The 18436-nt window shown below is 34.3% G+C and overlaps 1 protein-coding gene across 1 annotated transcript; it reads right to left on the bottom strand.

Annotated features, from left to right (window-relative positions):
- Positions 1–17673: 17673 nt before the first annotated feature.
- On the bottom strand, positions 17674–17962 carry LOC126009383 (40S ribosomal protein S27). The gene has a single exon (XM_049773790.1). The coding sequence runs from the start codon at positions 17932–17934 to the stop codon at positions 17680–17682; it is 255 nt and encodes an 84-aa protein (XP_049629747.1). The 5' UTR covers positions 17935–17962; the 3' UTR covers positions 17674–17679.
- Positions 17963–18436: the final 474 nt, after the last annotated feature.

The following is an 18436-nucleotide window of genomic DNA, read 5'->3' on the forward strand; positions in this document are numbered from 1 at the left end:
TTAGTTTAAAAATACTAATAATATATTTTCTAATAAGGTTATATATATATATAAAACCAACAAAATGATCATTTTAGTTCAATATCAATGCTCTTTCTTTTGAGAAATAGATAACTCAGTGATGATAAATATATACAATAACTTTTAAACATTATTTGCTTTTAAATATATTTTGAAATATGACTATTATTATCAAAGGGCTACAAAATAAATTTTAATGGTTGTGCTTTGATAAAGTAATCTGCCAGAAATTTATATTAAAATACCTAAAGTGCTCCAAAAGGAAGGGCCTACCTCCAAAGCTTAACCTTGTTAAACTGATAAGTCATCAAATTTATTCCAGATCTGTAGATTTGGGGTACCTCAACATTTTATATTGGTCTCAGACCACTATTATATTATATTATTATATATAATATAAAAATAATAATATAATATAATAATATTATAGCTGATCTGATGGAAGTTTTATAGAAGGCCACCAAGACCAGCGAGCCTAACTAGGAAAACAAAAGGCTCAACTAGCACTAACCATGCCCAATAAATCCTTAGAGAATGACTGGAATAATACCATTAAAATATAATGATTATTTCAATTAAACCTTATTTATCTAAATTTTGATAATGCTATTTGTCTTCTTGTTATAATAAACATTATAAATTAAATGTGTGCTTGCTCAAGTGATGAACTAGGGTCCTGATGGGAGATTGGAGATACTGTTAAAAGGTTGGTCATACTCGTGGTATGATTGATGTTTGAATATATAATGCCTGGAACAACCATGTTATAAACATTTTGGTAAACCATGTTATAACATAAAAAATTTTGCAATTGCAAAAAATAAAAAAGAAATTCATGCAAGAACAATTAGTGGGTATTTTCCTGGACCTTTTTTCATCTGTACAAAATTATTTCTCCTTTTTATTTTAAATTCTTTGTTAGGTATATGTGCCCTAAAAAGTAATCACATTTTATTGAAACCTTGAGTTTAATACAAAGTTCTACACTCAAATGCTTAATTAAACCATTCATATCAAATTAATGCTACAGGTTTCACATATTTAAAATAAATAATAGGAGTTAGGATTAATAAAGTAACAAAGGAAATATTTGATAGAAAATGTAGCAAATCTCAACTAAAATAGTAATAAATCAATTTAACTGAAATCTAGCACTCTCTCTTTTATTAATGTAGATATAAAACTCAGAAATAAAATATTACTAAATCTAAACCCACATGTCATAATCAATTATAGTGCCTTATGGCAATGCAATTTCCTTCTGAAAAATACAAAGTGTATTAATGAAAACCGTAATCTTAATACATTAAAAAGAAAAAATAAAATGTATGTGTGGCCACTGTTGCTCAATAGGGATCCCAGTTGCAGCTGAGCAAGATACTGCTATGTATAGTAGACACTTTGCCATTTCTCAGTTTTGTTCAGAATATATAAATAGTAATTTCAAGTCATTGAAACAGTCTTTATACACTAACTTTCAAACCCCTTACATAATCATTTTGAATTCTTTTATAGGATAAGGTTTCTGTCTTGAGCTGAATATCAAATCTAGATAGATGGGAAAAAACTTTCTAAGATCTATGTCCAATTCTTTATTTCCCCAAAGTCTTAATAAACCTGACATAATTAAGTTAGATGATCTATTTTGCGGGGGTTGGGTCACATCCAGTGGCGCTAAAAGGTTACTTCTGCCTCTGAGTTCAGAAGTTGCTCCTAGTAGGCTCAGGGGACCATATGGGACGCTGGGATTGGGATCCTGTGTTGGCACAGGGAACGGAGTGATAGCACACTAGCAGGGCTTTTGCCTTGCACGAAGCCGACCCAGGATAGACAGTGGTTCAGTTCCGCATTCCATATGGTCGTTCCCCCAAGCCTGCCAGGAGCGCCGGCGTGTGTGACCCAAAAAACCAAAACCAACCAACCAAACAAAAGATAATCTTACTAAAGCAACACAAATATCTTTCTTAGGGTGACAAGGCAAAATCTATTGCATTATCAGCACAAATAAGGAAAGAAACCTGAGATCTATGAATAGAAAGAACAGTGAGGAATTGGTACTCTTTTAAATATGAAGCAGTAGGAGCCCAGAAAGATAGCACAGCAGTAGGCGTTTTCCTTGAATACGCCTGACCCGGGACTTACATCCCACACAGATGTTTTTGAAGCTTGATTTCTCTTTTAACATTCTTAGAATTGGCTTTCTTAGATTTTTTAATTTCCTCTTGAGGAGAAATTGGCAATTTATGTAATTCTAAATTGTTGTGATCTCTTCTAGATTCTCCAATTTAATGGAAGTTTTTTTTAATATATCATTTACTTTTCTTAAAGGTCATGAATCTCCTAGTTGACATAATTAATCAGAATATATTTACTTCCAGGTAAGGGAAAACAAAATTATTTTAAAAAGAAAAAAAAAAGAAAAAGACAAATCGTGGACTGTTGCATAATACTGGAACCACCTTCAGCACAACCCCCAGCTCAAGGACACTACATGATTCTGTAATGCCACAAATCATATCTCAAACTCAAGACCGAGGTCTGTGATATGAAAAAGTGCCTTGGCTTTCACTCCCCACAAGAATATCTCAAAAGACCTAATTGGGAGGCCTATATTGCCTTTGTAAGTTTAATACCTATATAAGAATGCATCTTAAGATGTATATTCCTAAACATACAGGTAGCCTCCTCCATCCCTTGTTTTCTTCAAATACCTTTTTTTCTTTTTTTAACTCAGTTTTATTTATTTGTTCTATTTTTATATGTACATATTTTCTCTATCTTCACCAGTTTTGGTGCTGCTTGGTACAAAAACCAAGAAAACGTATTGCCTGAATAAAAACTCAGATCAAAACCAAACCCTAGTATCTGTGATCTGTCATCCTTACCCAGAATAGCACCAGAAATACAATATGACAGCATACAGTTTTGTATAGGCACAGTAAAAAAAGAAGAAATCATAGACACAGAAACTACATCTTATCTTCTAAGGATAAAATCTCAAACTTTTTAATAACACAAGGGTGCCTCCCATCCTGGACATATGTCATGTGGATACAACTAAGTCTCCATGAGATTAAACAGTGTTAATTCAATCTCAAACCCCATTTTCCAGACGTAGAACTGATACAGCTCCCTGCAACAACACCAGTAACTAAGCTCCATTCGGCGATTTATAACATCGCTCTGACACCAACTTGTACCAGTGTTAATATAACAATGAGGACAGCATGGAAATGACAACTTGAACTAAGACCAGGTTGCCCTATCACATCACCGAACACTAACTGGAAAACAGAAGATGTATCGTCTTTGAACTGTGAAAATAAGAGCACAAACTACAGAAAACTGACTTTGACAACCGTGACTGGGCAAAGATTACCTTGGGACCAATAAAGAAAACCCTACCCTAGGCTGTAGCCCAGGACTCTTACAAAAATCAGAGGCCCGACTTTGACAAGAGACTGAGCAAAACCTTTGGAACTATAATATCCTAGGAACTGAGCAGAAACAGGAAGCACAAGATACAGAAGACTGAATACAGCAACAAAGATGGAACAGAACCTTTAGAACCATAAAGACTTTATCCTAGACCTTATCCTATGACCTTCGCAATTACCAAGATTGCTAGCTACAGTGCCCGATTTTCTCATCCACAACTGAAAGGAAAAAAAAACAACACCTTAGGATATGGTAATGAGTATATATGGAGCCAGTAGTTGTTCCTTGAAAGTATGCTTCAAGAGGGGAGAAACCCTGAATCTCGTAGGCCACGGGAATTCCCTTTATTCCCCAATACTTACTGTGCCTATGCAAAAGAAAAATTGGGGTAACACCAAACCCTGCCACCCCAGCACTCCTTTTTCTTGATTTGTTTTGTCTGTTTTTAATATTTTTTCTTCCATTTTTTTATTTCTTTTTCACTCGTGTGTATATTATTTGGTGATTTTTTTTTTTTTTTTTTTTGCTGGGTGCATGTTTCTTTTCTTTCTTTTTTTTTTTTCTTTTTTTGGTAGTTGCTTCCAAATTTTTTCTTCTATTTTCCTTATCTCTTTTATCTCCAATAGCATCGCATAACTTGAATCATTCAGCCTCATAAATTGAGGGGGGGAAATGATGATACCAGGACCAGTCATATGAACATGTAGTGAAAATAAAAAATGATTAGACTTGAACACCAAACCCAAAGTCAATGACAACAGCATAGATACCCAATCTACAACAAGCTCTAAGGTGGAGACCAGTTACACTAGTATTCTGGGGGGTAAAGGTGGGGGATATGGGATACATGCTGGGAACAGGGGTGGAGGGAGGACAATACTGGTGGTGGGAATGCCCTTCATTCATTGTCACTATATACCATAAATAATTCTGTGAAAAACTTGTCATACACTTCGATCACAATTAAAAGTTATTTCAAAAAAAGTAAAAGAAAAAGCATAGAGACAAGAAAAAATATATGTAAATGTGTGGTGAAGCAGCACCATTAATAACAAGAGAATTGTGGATTATAGGTGTAGCAGGCATGACTTTTGCAGAGAATGACTTGGCTCACCTTTTTTCGAGATTGCCAGCTTTCAGCTTCATGGTGGATGTAATCATAATTTTTCATGGCTTGGTATACATCTCTTTCATAAAGCTGTCTGGATGCAGACATGGCTACTATGTTTGACTATAAAGTCTTTCAATACAGTTTTACAATTTCTGTTCTAATTTTCCCTGTTTCAATTATGATTTTATTTATCATGGCTTTAATGTCTCTCTCACTCTTAATCTCTCTTCCTTTCATTTTTTATGTGAACTTTGATAAAATCTGAGTTTCAAGATTGACTTAGTTCTATTTCTTGCAATATTTTTATAATTGCAGCCCTATTAGCTTCCTTTATAATCTATTATTTTCTTTGTTAAATAATTTAATCTTTTAAGTTTTCTATTTTCTTAATATGTGAAGTTAAATTCCTTTTTGTTTGTTTGGTTTTGGTTTTGGGGCCACACCCAGTGACGCTCAGGGCTTACTCCTGGCTATGTGCTCAGAAATTGTTCTTGGCTTGGGGGAACATATGGGATGTCAGGATTGAACCAAGGTCTTTCTGGGTCAGTTGCATGCAAGGCAAATGCTCTACTACTGCACTATCTCTCTGTCCCTCATTTGGAGCAGAATTCTGTATTTGAAAGTTTTTTTTTTGTTTCCTGAGTAAGCCAGAATTACCATCAACTTTCTTCTTATTACTATTTTAGCTTTGCAGCAAACTTTCTGTTTACCCATATTTTGATTCCTAATTGTTTCCAGAATTTTTTGTTTGTTTGCTTGTTTTAAGTCACACCCATCAGGGATCATTGGCTCTATGCTCAGGAATCATTCCTGGCAGTGCTTGAGGACCAAGGGGTACCACGAACTCTACTTGTTTAATATCTCTCTAAACTCATATTTATAAATTTAAATTTCATAAAATATTTTGTGTTTCATTTTCTTACATTTTATATGCTCAAATCTTTATGAAATAGATATTGACATTTTTATTTTTAATAATAAGAAAGATATACTTATTCATTTTAAGTGACTTGCTCGGTAATAAATTTGGCAAAACTTTGGTTTGATCTCTGTTTTCTTATATTAAACTATATTGGGTACAAAGTGATAGTATAGCTGCTATTATGCTTGCTTTGTAAGTGATGGGCTCAAATACAATTTTCTTTACCCTATCTAGTGTTCCAAGCCTGCTATACATGATCCTTAAACTCCTTAGCACACACCTAAGACTAAGACCTGAGAATTACCTAATGCTAAAAGAAATAAATTTTCATCTTTTATTGTCAATAAGCAGACAAGAATTTAAAGTGGCTACCTTTATTTAATTCTCACATTTTTAGTTTCAACTAATTTTATATTTATAGAATGCACTACTTACTCTCTTTGTAGAAAAAATTGAATGACTTAAAGTTTGGCTACTTTCAATAGAAAACATGTTCATCCTCAGTCTTCATTTTTGCTATTTTTTTGTATTTGTTTTTGGACCACACCCATTGACACCCAGGGGTTACTCCTGGCTATGCACTCAGAAATTGCTCCTGGCTTGGGGGACCATATGGGATGCCTGGGAATTGAACTGCAGTCCATCCTACATTAGCACTTACCTTTAGCACCACTGCTCTGGCCCCGCTATTTTTTTTATTTTATCTTCACAATCAAGTGAGTGTGATCAATATGATTAAGATATTTCTATGTATGTGTTATGTGTTATGTAATATCTATTCAACATATATGTCACATAATGCTTCTGTTCTAGATATCCCCTTCTAGCATTTCTTGATACCTTCCTCTATATATCCTAGATGTCTAGCTGTCTTCCTCTAGATATCCTAGATATCTAGATACCTTTCTCTAGATAGGTGAGAAAACTGTTAAACCTATAGGCTGGATCCATTTCAGAGAGACATAACATGGTAGATAGCATATTGAATAGAGTTACATGCCAGGATACATAGGAAGGTATAGTGACTTAACTGCATTAAATTTATTTCTATCTTTGTCTAAAGTAATTAGAGTTAGTGGTTACTAAAATGAACTGCAGTTAAAAAGAAAGATAGTCAAGAGGAATATGACACTGATAGACTCCTGTGGCAACTTTGACCTAAAAAGTGGAGAACAAGGATTATCTGTCAATATACCTCTGTAAGGTCTATAAACAAAAACTGGAAGTGAGAAGTGAATACCTAAGTCATGTAAATTTGTATAGGAAAAACTCCTGCATGCTCCTGCTCATTAAATATGGAGGAAAATGAAACAACTGATTCAGAAAAAAAGATATTGCAAAAGCTAAATAAATAGTTAAGTGAAACTAAGTCATGCAGAGATGAAATAAAGTAGTATAATCATGTTTATATGCCCTTTTTTGTGAGTATATCCTAGGAATACTCTTGCATATAAAAGGTAAAAGATCATAAACAGAATATGCACAAGTATACCATGATTATGGAAAAATATTAAAGCTTAGTCAAAAAATGAAGTGTGTAAAAAGAAAGGGAAAAATCAATGAAAATTTTAAAATGTCAGAGAAAGAGTTTCATAAGGAAAAAATAGAGTGAAAGTAATAACACTGTGAGTAACACAATTTTCATACATGCTGCTGACCCTGGTTTGAACCCAAATACTACACATGTTCTCCCAAACCCTGAAGGAATGTTTGTGAGTGAAGTGTAAGGAGTTATCCCTGATTATTGCCAGATGCTTCCCAAGATCCCCACAAATCATATTTATAACTTCTAGCATAATTAAAAAGATATTGGGATATATTCAGTTTAATATCTCTAGTTATTGAAATAAAAAATAAAGGGAATGATTAGTATTACTCCCAAAGTAATTTTAATTCATCTTCCTTTAGTATCCCCTTCTAGCATCTCTTGATACCTTCCTCTATATATCCTAGATGTCTAGCTGTCTTTCTCTAGATATCCTATATATCTAGACACCTTTCTCTAGATATCCCCTTCTAGCATTAGAGATTATAATTCACTGTTCAATTTATAACCAGCAATTTTCTGTAAGGTAAGCTTTATACTATTTCAATAAGTACTCCCATTCCCTGTACATCATTTGTTATTTCCAACATATTTTTCTTAATATGTATTGTTCACAGCTCGCCAAGTAACATAAAAGTTTTAATGGTTAATGACTATATTTTATCCAAAGCTATATTTTAAAGACATATCATATCATCTAGAACATAGCAGATACAAATCTGTGGTTTTAATTAAAGAACAAATATATATGTGAATAAATATAAGAATTCATAGAATAAATGAATAAATGCATATGTATAGAAGTTCAAAATTCTGCATTATTATATTGTTTTAACATATTACTTCTATAAAACATGCAGCATCTCTAAATATCTATAAAACTATTGTAGTAAGTTATTACTTCTGGATTGAATAATATATCAACAGAGATTAGGTAACCTATGTGTCATTAAAAATTACTTCTAGATCCCAGATATAGAACTGACACAGTTCTCCACAACAGCTCCAGGAACCAATCTATGGGATATTCTTAATACTGCTCTGACACCAACATGGACCAGTTTTGATATGACATTCTGACATTGAGGAAATGGCAATAACTTTATCTAAAGATAAGTTAAAATCAGAAGACATGTCATCCTTTGATCTAGGCAAATGCCAAGATCACAATCTACAGAAGACTATGACAATCATGACTGGGCGGAACTTATGTATGTTAAAAGGGCAGAGAAACCCTGTATCTCTTAAGCCAGGGGTATTCCCATTCTAATTTCCCCAATATTTACTGGGCCTTTGCAAAAAAAAAAAAAACACAAATGTTTTTAGTTGTTGCTTTGGGTTTTTTGACTGTTTTTGTTTTTTGTTTTGTTTTGTTATCTTTTTCTTTTTTCCTTTTCCTCTTCTAAATAGATATTTATAACATCAAGATGGACTTCTCCTCCTAGTTTTTTCTTTTCTTTTCTCTTATGTTTTCTTATATCTCCAACAGAACCACATTCCTGGTATCATCTTGTTTAGCCTCATAATTTGAGGGTGAAAATGGATAGTAACAGAACCAGACAGTCGTATGAACATTTAGTGGAAATAAAAAATGAATAGACTTGAACACCAAACCCAAATTCAACAACAGAATCAATACCTAATTTACAACAAGCTGTACAAGTGGGGAACAATTACACCAGCTTTATCAGAGGGGATGAGGGAGATATGAAATGCATGCTGGGAACAGGAGTGGAGATTGGACAACACTGGTGTTGGGAATGCCTGTCGTTAATTGTCACTATGTGCCTTAAATATTACTGTAAAATATTAGTAATTCACTTTGACCACAATAAAAATTAATAAAAGATAGCAATATAAAACAATTCCATCATCAATTACATAAACATTAGAAACATTCCTGGAGGCAACCTATAATGAGGAAAATGTCCATTTCATTTTGAAAAGCGAATGTGTAAACTTTGGCAAATAATCAGACATATGATCATGGGTTTAGATGTTTATCCAAAACTGCCTCCTGAACATTCCGAAATTTGCTAATTGCTAATTGCCAATCAAGAACTGTTTTACAAGACTTGATTCCTGCCTGAATATCACAAATGTTAAATCCATATATGCAAAGCAGTCTCATTTTTGGTTTGAGAGAAGTTTATAAAAGTTCTTGTTTTGTGAGGCTGGAGTGATAGCACAGTGCTATCATATACACATATACACAGGGCATGTATTTTGCACACAGCTAACCAGGTGCAATCCCTGGCATTCCCAATGATCTTCTAAGCCTTCCAGGAGGGAGTTCTAAGTGCAGAACCAGGAGTAAACCTGAGCATTGCCTGGTGTTGCCCAAAATCTAACAAAATATATTAAAAATAGTTGCTGTTTTGAAAGCATATTTTATATGCAAAATATTGTAGCTGATGTCAGAGAAAATACTTTCTTAACAAATATAAAGCTTCATGTAAGTTTATAATATGTGTATATAAAACATGAAAATAAACTTTGTCCTCAAGATTTAAAGTGTTGATTGAATATAAACTTTATGTTTTTATATTCAAGATAAACGATTAAGATCTACATTATGCTGGAGCCGGTGAGGTGGTGCTAGAGGTAAGGTGTCTGCCTTGCAAGCGCTAGCCAAGGAAGGACTGCGGTTCAATCCCCCGGCGTTCCATATGGCTTCCCCAAGCCAGGGGCAATTTCTGAGCACTTAGCCAGGAGTAATCCCTGAGAATCAAAATGGTGTGGCCCAAAAAACCAAACATATATATATATATATATATATATATATATATATATATATATATATACACATTATGTATTATCAAGAGAAATGTGCTATATGATCAAATAGCAAGTAATAGTGGGTAATTTCTATTCCAGAAATATAAATAAAAAGTCATCTATTTGATCAAAATTTCAAAAGAAAAAAAGACATAAAATGTTTAGTAAAAACTAGTTAGTTTTGTGAGATTACATTGTCACAGACAATATCTGATTTAGGTGTCTGATTTAAAACATTTACTCTAGTCTAATTATGCATTAAAATATCAAGTGGAGATTCTTCCTAGCAGAGGTCCTGCTGGCGGCATCCAGGCCGGCCGGTTGTGCTCATAGCCCCAGCGCACGGTGTGGTTCCTTGGCCGAAACCCGGGGGCTCCGCTTGGGGGCTCTGTCCGCCTCTCCAGACGGTATCCAACAGTAGAAAAAAGAGACAAAGTCTTCAACGGAGCAAATTATGTGCCTATTCCTGAAGATGGACCCTTTCTTAAGGCATTATTCTTCAAACTTAGACTACTGGATGATGACAAGAACTTTGTGGAGAGTCGAGATAGCTGTACTCGCATCAATAAAACATGTCTATGGACTAAAAAAATTAAAAAAAAAGAAAAGAAAAATAACAAGTGGAAAGCTAAAACATGTGAATATGATTAAAATAACTCTAAGTTTATTAAATTCTATTGCAAAGGAGAAGAAATAATGCAGAATCTATAATCTATAAGTAAGAATCTATAATCAAGGGCCAGAAAAGTAATACACTGGGTTACTTGCACACAGTTAACCCAGTTTAATTTGCTGGCATACAAAGGTATTACAAAGGAGTATTAAAATAATGTATAAAAAACATAGGGAAATCTCTAGCTTTTCAACAAGAACATATTTGTCATTATTTCTAAAGTTACAAGGAAAAGAATCTGTTAATAACAACATGAGCTTTGAAGAGGACTCAAGTTTTAGAGGTCACTGCTGTCTAGGCTGCTAACTTTATTGCAGCTTTTTGAAAAGAATCTATCCAATGAGCCTCTTTTCAGATGCCGGAACATTATAAGTTGGATGTTATAAACTTTGTAACCTAAGCCCATGAATTTTGTGCTAAATTGTTATCACAATAAAAATAACTGAATTGTAGATCATGATGCAATGATTAGATAAGTCACACATAAGAAGTGTCATTTATTTTGACAACAATAGTTCGAACATAATTTTTCCAAGATATTGGCTTACAAGAAGAAATATGAAATTTCTAAAAGAGGGGAAAATGAAACTGCAAAGAATATAATTTCCTACCAGGATCCTAAAACTAAAAATCATATTGTTTTTCTTTAGCTTAGAGCTGTCCCAGTGACACTTTGTGTTTTTTTTTTCTGTGTTTTCACAATCCCATTAAGGCAAGCCTCCACAAATGCTATAGCATCAATGATTAATACAACTTCAGGAGGCCTCTACCAGGAGGCTTTACAACTAGGCCACAAATGAAGTATTTTCCTTTTTTAAGGTACCTTTTTCTATAAATAACCTTTAGAAACCCATTATACAAGTCAAGCTAAAATCAATTAAAATGAATAATATGCACAAAACACTTTGGGAGAATCACCCTAATTCTAAGAACTGTAAAATTGAGAATAAAACATTGCATGAGTTCATTTATAATTAAATTATCTTAGGTAAGTATACAAATTCCACCAAACTTTTTATGCAGTGTTTATTTTAGAACTGGGATTAAATATTCTCCCATCTCAGTCAAAACTTTCTCTTTTACTGTATCTGAGTGCATGTCAGAGCATACTTCACACTAGTGAGAATTTTTTATATTTTTGGTTTTTGGGTTACTGAAAGTGCTCAGTGGTTACTCCTGGCTCTATTCTCAGAAATTGCTCCTGGCAGGCTCAGAGGACCATATGGGATACAAGGATTCAAACCACCATCCTTCTGCATTCAAGGCAAATGCCCTACCTCCAAGCTATTTATCCAGCCCCATACACTAGTAAGAATATTATAATAACTTTTATGTCATTGGTAAATAAATAAAGTTTCTTTGGCTAATATAAAACAAAGAGATTATTAGATATTTACTGAAAATGTGATTTATTAAAGAAAGCACAATTACAGAAAAACAGTATATTCTTTATATATATATACATTGATCATTTTATTCTAATTGTAGTACAAAAGTTAAAATTTGAAAAAGTCCAATTTAGATACATTTAATCATCATTAACAAATGGTGAATCAAGATAAATTAAACCATCAGCATTGAAAATAGGGAAAAGTATATAATTTAAAAAGCAAGAGAGTTCAGACTAATTGTTATAAGAATGATTATCTAAGGAAATTAACACAGGTAAAGTGGAGCTCATATGTTACTTGAGAACAAATGAAAAATAAAGAACTTAGAATGGTAGTCCAGCTTGTGATGTAGATCATCTTTTTAAAAAATATGTAACTGTGGAACTTTCATATTTGTCTGATAGAGTATTAGATATATTAATCCAAAATACTTGCACTACATCAGATTAAAAATCAACACACTTTGGGCAAAAATTAAAGGTATGCTTAGATTAACCAGGTTAGATGAGAAAATAATGGGAGGCAACAATTCAACATTTGATGAATGAGTAGAGGAAGAAAAGCCTACCAAGATTCTAGGCAATAAAATAGAAATAAATAAACAAAAATTATTTTAATGCTGATTACATAAGTAATAGAAGGTATACAAAAACAGAAGAGGTAGTCACTTTCAAATACTGCAAAGTTAATTAGAATATTTTGCATTTGGCATTTTTACTTGTGCTTTTAAAACCATTGCTATAATAAATATGAAATAGTTTCCTATTTTGCACTCAGGTCTGTGTAACAGAGATCTCTACCTCCTGACCAAAATAGGGTTTCTCTACAGACATTATGTCTCCTTCTCATTTACTTAAACTTATGTGACAAGCTTTCTTGTTTGTTATTTAGGAAAATTCAATTTTCTGATAAAATTAACAAAAGCTATTTGTTCATGAGTTTGTACTGGAAGAGTGCCCAATTAGCCTAGTCTGAGAGAAATGAATTTCAAACATCATTAAAAGAATAAGGTTTGCTTATTTCAGTCTGTTATAATAAATTACTATAATCAAAGGGCTTTACTAATCAACAATGACAAAAAGAACTGTAGTAGATACAAGTGATATCATACCCTGAGCAAGGTTGTGACCTCATCTAGATTGGCTTAGGGTGCGGTGGAAAGCTGCTAATGGGAGTGAACAGAACCTACAGTGACACCAATGGAGCAGGAGTATTTAGACAGTTATACAGCCAATAGAATTTGTCTGCATTGGGAATATTGAACAAAGGGAAGGGAAGATCCTTACTAGTCAGGTGTACATGGAGTATATCAGGTCTGCAGACGTAACCTATGTAACCTGGGGGAACTTATGTGACCCGGGAAAACATACGATGTTGGCTCCATTTTGACCTGCCAGGTGTTTTCTCTAACAAACGCTCATCTTCCTCAACTCCAGCTGGTTTGAGGGAGGGGGGAGGCGTGATAGGGGGGGCTACAAGGTGCCTACTTTCAGGCTCCATTCTGCGGGCATAAGCGTCTGCCTTGTTAGAGTGGTAATCTCAACAGGGTCCAAACCTGTCTCTGAAGGGCTCCTGCTACAAACAACAAGACTAATAAAAGTTCATTATGTCCTCATGATTCTAGTGTCTGAGAAGTGCAAGAGGAATATTATGCACATTCACTTGCTGATAAAAACCCAACCTTTGACGTGTAGATATTTTTCTCATCATGTGGTCCCAGGCTCCTCCTCAATATGCATGCTCATGATCAGATGAAGGGGAACAAAATCTCTGATTATTTCTTTTTAAGAAAGCAGACAAATTGAAGGGCTGTAGGGATATCTAGCAGTGACTTCTCAGAAAGTATTAAAACCTAGATGTGAGAGTCAATGTTAGTACTCTGTACTAACTTGTAAGTAGCCAAAACACATACAAGCTGGCCAAATGACTTCATAGACTGGAAAATAAAGACCGGTAGAGAAGATGTGCCCTTAAAAGAATGAAACATGAAGGTAAATCACCAAGTGCTCAAAGTTCGTATTCTCAACCATAGACTTTTATCTGCATAGAGAGTCACACATTTAAGCAGGAAAAACCATACAACCAACTTTGCCATGATAAGTAGGTCTCTCCCATGTTGGGATAACTTGCATTTCAATTTTGTATGTGCAATTAATTAGGTTTTGTTGTTGTTATTGTTGTTAGTCTGTTTTTGTTTTGGGGCCACACCCTGTGACACTCAGGGGTTACTCCTGGCTATGCGCTCAGAAAATGCTTCTGGCTTGGGGGGACATCTGGGACGTGGGGAATCCCGTGGTCCATCCTACGCTAGAGTAAGCAGGGCAGATGCCTTACGGCTTTTGCCACCGCTCTGGCTCCTTATGTATGTATGTATGTATGTATGTATGTATGTATGTATGTATGTATGTATGTATGTATTTTTGGTTCTTGGGCCACACCTGGTAGGACTCAGGGATTACTTCTGGTTCTGTGCTCAGAAATTGCTCCTGATTCAGCTGACCATATGGGATGTCGAGTATCAAACCTAGTTCCATCCTGGGTCTGCCTCATGAATGGCAAATGATCTACCGCTGTGCTACCACTCCGGCCCCTAATTAATTGTCTTTAAATTCATGGATTAACCTCTTCTAGTGAGCATGTTTAGTTATTTTTTGAATATTTCTCTTTTATTTCTCATAACCTTATTCTTTCTTTCCTTTCTCATGAATAAACATGTACTTAAATATTAATATCCTTAAATTATTTTTACTGAGAAAGTAAAATACTTATAAAAAATCTAGGTAGTTGTTAAAAATGATTTTCCTTTTCTTGTAAGAGCACATCTTTGCTAAAGTTTATGTCCTGCTGCTAGCTAAGAAATGAGATGGTAGAAATCAATTCCCATGCTATTCAGATCAAGTGGAACTCATGTACAATTTGACAAACACCATGTAGATTTGATGAAATTTAAAGTCTTTACTGTACAGACAGCCTTTTTTCTTTGCAGCCTCTTTTCTCTTTTAAATTTTTTTATTTTAGACACAGTGGTTTACTAAGTAGCTCATGATAGTTATTTTTGACATTCAATATTCCAACACAAATCTCATCGCCATGTAACATTCCCTCCACCTTGGACATCAGTTTTTCAACTTCACAAAAGCCTTTGACAGGTCCAAATAAATTAATTAATAGTGCTTGGAATAATTAAATGGCAATAAATTTATATAAAAATACATTAAAAGAAATCTGTAAATGTTGCCATATCTTGCAATTTGGTCTTATGCCATTGTCTAAAGGTCTACAAGCTGTACATTTCCAATTAAGCATTCTATTGTGGATTCTGTTTGTGGAGGTTATATGGCTTCTGTGATAATTTTATATCAAATTTGGTGTTTTCCTACTGGGAAATTGGTATTAAAATAATGGGAGTGTTTTGCAGTCACTTATGAGGCTACACAGTTCATAGATTTGAGGATCTGCGGAGGGAGCTTAGCTGGTGAGCTCATATGGCGACAGTGTGATTTATGGAGGCACTCATAAGGGCTACTGTGTGATCTGTTGCAAGGTCCATATGGCTATAAGTTTTTTCTTTTCTGCTTGTTGGTTCTGTCTGGATGAATTAGATCAGTCTGGAATTAGCCACTTGCTAAGTGAAAATCTCTGGAACATGGACACTGTTGCCAATGACTTCTGAAAGTACTGAGGAAAAAGGGGAGGTAGACTGGTCTGACTCTAAGGGTCATCAAAGATGTCAGCCACAAAACCAGCACATCAAGAGTCTTCAGCAGCTAAAATATCTGCCAGTCTGTATAGTCCTAAAATTTCCAGTTACTTCTCAGGTCTGAGGAATTTTTTTTAAAAAAAGTAAAAGTATATAATACAATAAAAAAAAAATCCTGTCCTCACACCTATATCCATTGCAGCACTATTTACAATAGCCAGATTCTGGAAACAACCAAGATGCCCTTCAACAGATGAATGACTAAAGAAACTGTGGTATATATACACAATGGAATATTATACAGCTGTCAGGAGATATGAAGTCATGAAATTTTCTTATACATGGATGTACATGGAGTCTATTATGTTGAGTGAAATAAGTCAGAGGGAGAGAGATAGACCCAGAACAGTCTCACTCATCTATAGGTTTTAAGAAAAATTAAAGACATCACTGTTATAAGGCCCAGAGACAATAGAGTTAAGGGCTAGAAGGGCCGGACTGACTCACAATTTGAAGCTCACTACAAAGAGTGGTGAATGCTGTTATGGAAATAACTACACTAACAAATAGCATGACAATGTTAAAGAATGAGATAAGTAGAATGCCTGTCTTGAATACAGGCAGGAGAGGGGGAGATGGTGGGCATTGCTGGTGAAAATGTTGCACTGGTTAATGGGGGTATTCTGTTTATAACTGAAACCCAACTACAAACATGCTTGTAATCATGGTGCTTAAACAAAGATTTATATTAAAAAAACAAAAAAGAAAAGAAAAAGTGAAAGTATAGATTATAAAAACTGAAAACAATTCAAAAACTTAAAGAAGTCATTTAATGTAAATTTTAGTTCATTTATTCCTCAACTATTAAAACAGCAATGCTATTATATATTTTTTTTATATTACTGTGCACTTAAGATAGGATATAATGTATTGAAACTAGGTATAGAGTTAGTAGAAATTTTTCAGGGAGGATAGCAAATCCACCTTAAGTGAAAAATATGTGGAAGTCAATAGAGTCTTTACATTTTTCCTTTCCTTTCCTAGTACCTAGTACTATGGACTTGATACAATTACTTTGAATAACAATATTTTTTGTTTACATTTTTGGGGGTATTGGGCAGCACTCTGTTATGCTCAGGGGTTACTCCTGGATATGCACACAGAAATTGCACCTGACTTGGGAATTACATGGGATGTTAGGATTTGAACCACCATCCATCCTGGATTATCTGTGTTCAAGGGAAATCCCCTACTGCAGTGCGAACGCTCCAGCCCTTGATTAACAGTTTTTGCTTTAACATGCAAAACATTTGTTTTTAATTTTTCTAAGTTTTAACCAAAATAGTTTTAACTTTAATAAACTGAAAAGTTCTTATTTTTCTTTGTATATCATGAAACATCTAATGCGTCTTTTTAAATATATATGTCTTTTAATAAATGTGCTAAAATCTTGAATTGGAATATACTTTTAATCATGGCAAGGGTCAATTGCTGATATATCTAAATAAACAATCTTATTATTAAATTCTCAATTTTTCCAGTTCAAGTGAACAAGTGATAAATTCCAGGAATATTATTCATATCTTTATACAATTCATAAACATTTCAATAAGTAGAAGAGTAAGCAATAAAATCTATCATAACCCTTAGTAACCAAGCTGTAAAATATTATGTCATAATAAAAATCTACTTATTACTAACTAAAACTTTCTAGTCTCTTACTTCATTGAAAAACATTTTTATAGAACCTGGAAAAAACAATAAAATTTTTTGGTCAAAATAAGTTTTCCTCACTCTCACTTTATTCAAAGCTGCATTGTAGAATTATATGCCACTAATAGGTATCTATCATGAGATAATATATTACTTCTCAATTACTTAATGAGAGGTAGAATGATGATGTTGCTTAATTAATGCCACACCATAAATGAAACATTAGATTTTCCATCTCTAGCATACTCTAGTTTTACACCCCACATTCTTTGTATTATGTCAGTGCCTAAACATAAAGTTGACTGGAAGTTTTTTTTTTTTTTTTTTTTTTTTTATCCAAAATGTGTTTATTGGGACGGTTTCCCATTCATCTTGATTCAGGGAGTTTAGTGCTGCTTCCGTCTGAAGGAGCACCCTTCTGTAAGCCTTGCTTTTCCTCCTGTAGGCTGGCAGAGGACAGTAGAGCAGCCCACACACAAAACTACCGTCTGTGCATGGCTGAAGACGGTGGTGATCTTATAGCATCCTGGGCATTTGACGTCCATGAAGTAGGAGTTGGGGCTCTGCACCAGCCGCTTCTTCTTGTGCTTCCGCTTCTCCTCCTCCGGAGAGGGGTGAAGGAGATCCTTGGCGAGAGGCATCTTCTCAAGGGGGAGGCCGTCACCGCCGGAAAAGTTTGACTGGAAGTTAATAAAGACTTTTTTATATTACTAATTTTTATTTTGACCAAAGTGGTTTACAAATCATTCACAGTAGTATTTCAGGTACATATTGATATTGAAACAGAGGCACTCCCACCAGCAATGTTGTCCTCCCTTTACCGCTGTTCCCAGCCTGCATCCCATATCGCCTCTCCTTTGCCTCCCAGGCTGCTAGTACAAGTGGTCCCTTCTGTGTCTAGCCTGTTGTAGATTGGGTATTGTTTCTGTTGTAGTTGGCTTTGGATTTGGTGTTCAAATCCGATCATTTTTTATTTCTACTCAATGATTATATAACTATTTGGTCTTGGTGTCCTCCATTATTTCCCCCTGAATTTGAGAGGCAGAATAAGATGGTTTAAGTTATGTAATTCTGTTTGAAGGTAAGTGAAAAAAAAAGAGAAAAGAAAAAAAGGAACTTTTATAATAACATAAAACACTTTTG

The sequence above is a fragment of the Suncus etruscus genome, chromosome 5 (assembly GCF_024139225.1).
Source record: "Suncus etruscus isolate mSunEtr1 chromosome 5, mSunEtr1.pri.cur, whole genome shotgun sequence".
Taxonomy (NCBI): domain Eukaryota; kingdom Metazoa; phylum Chordata; class Mammalia; order Eulipotyphla; family Soricidae; genus Suncus; species Suncus etruscus.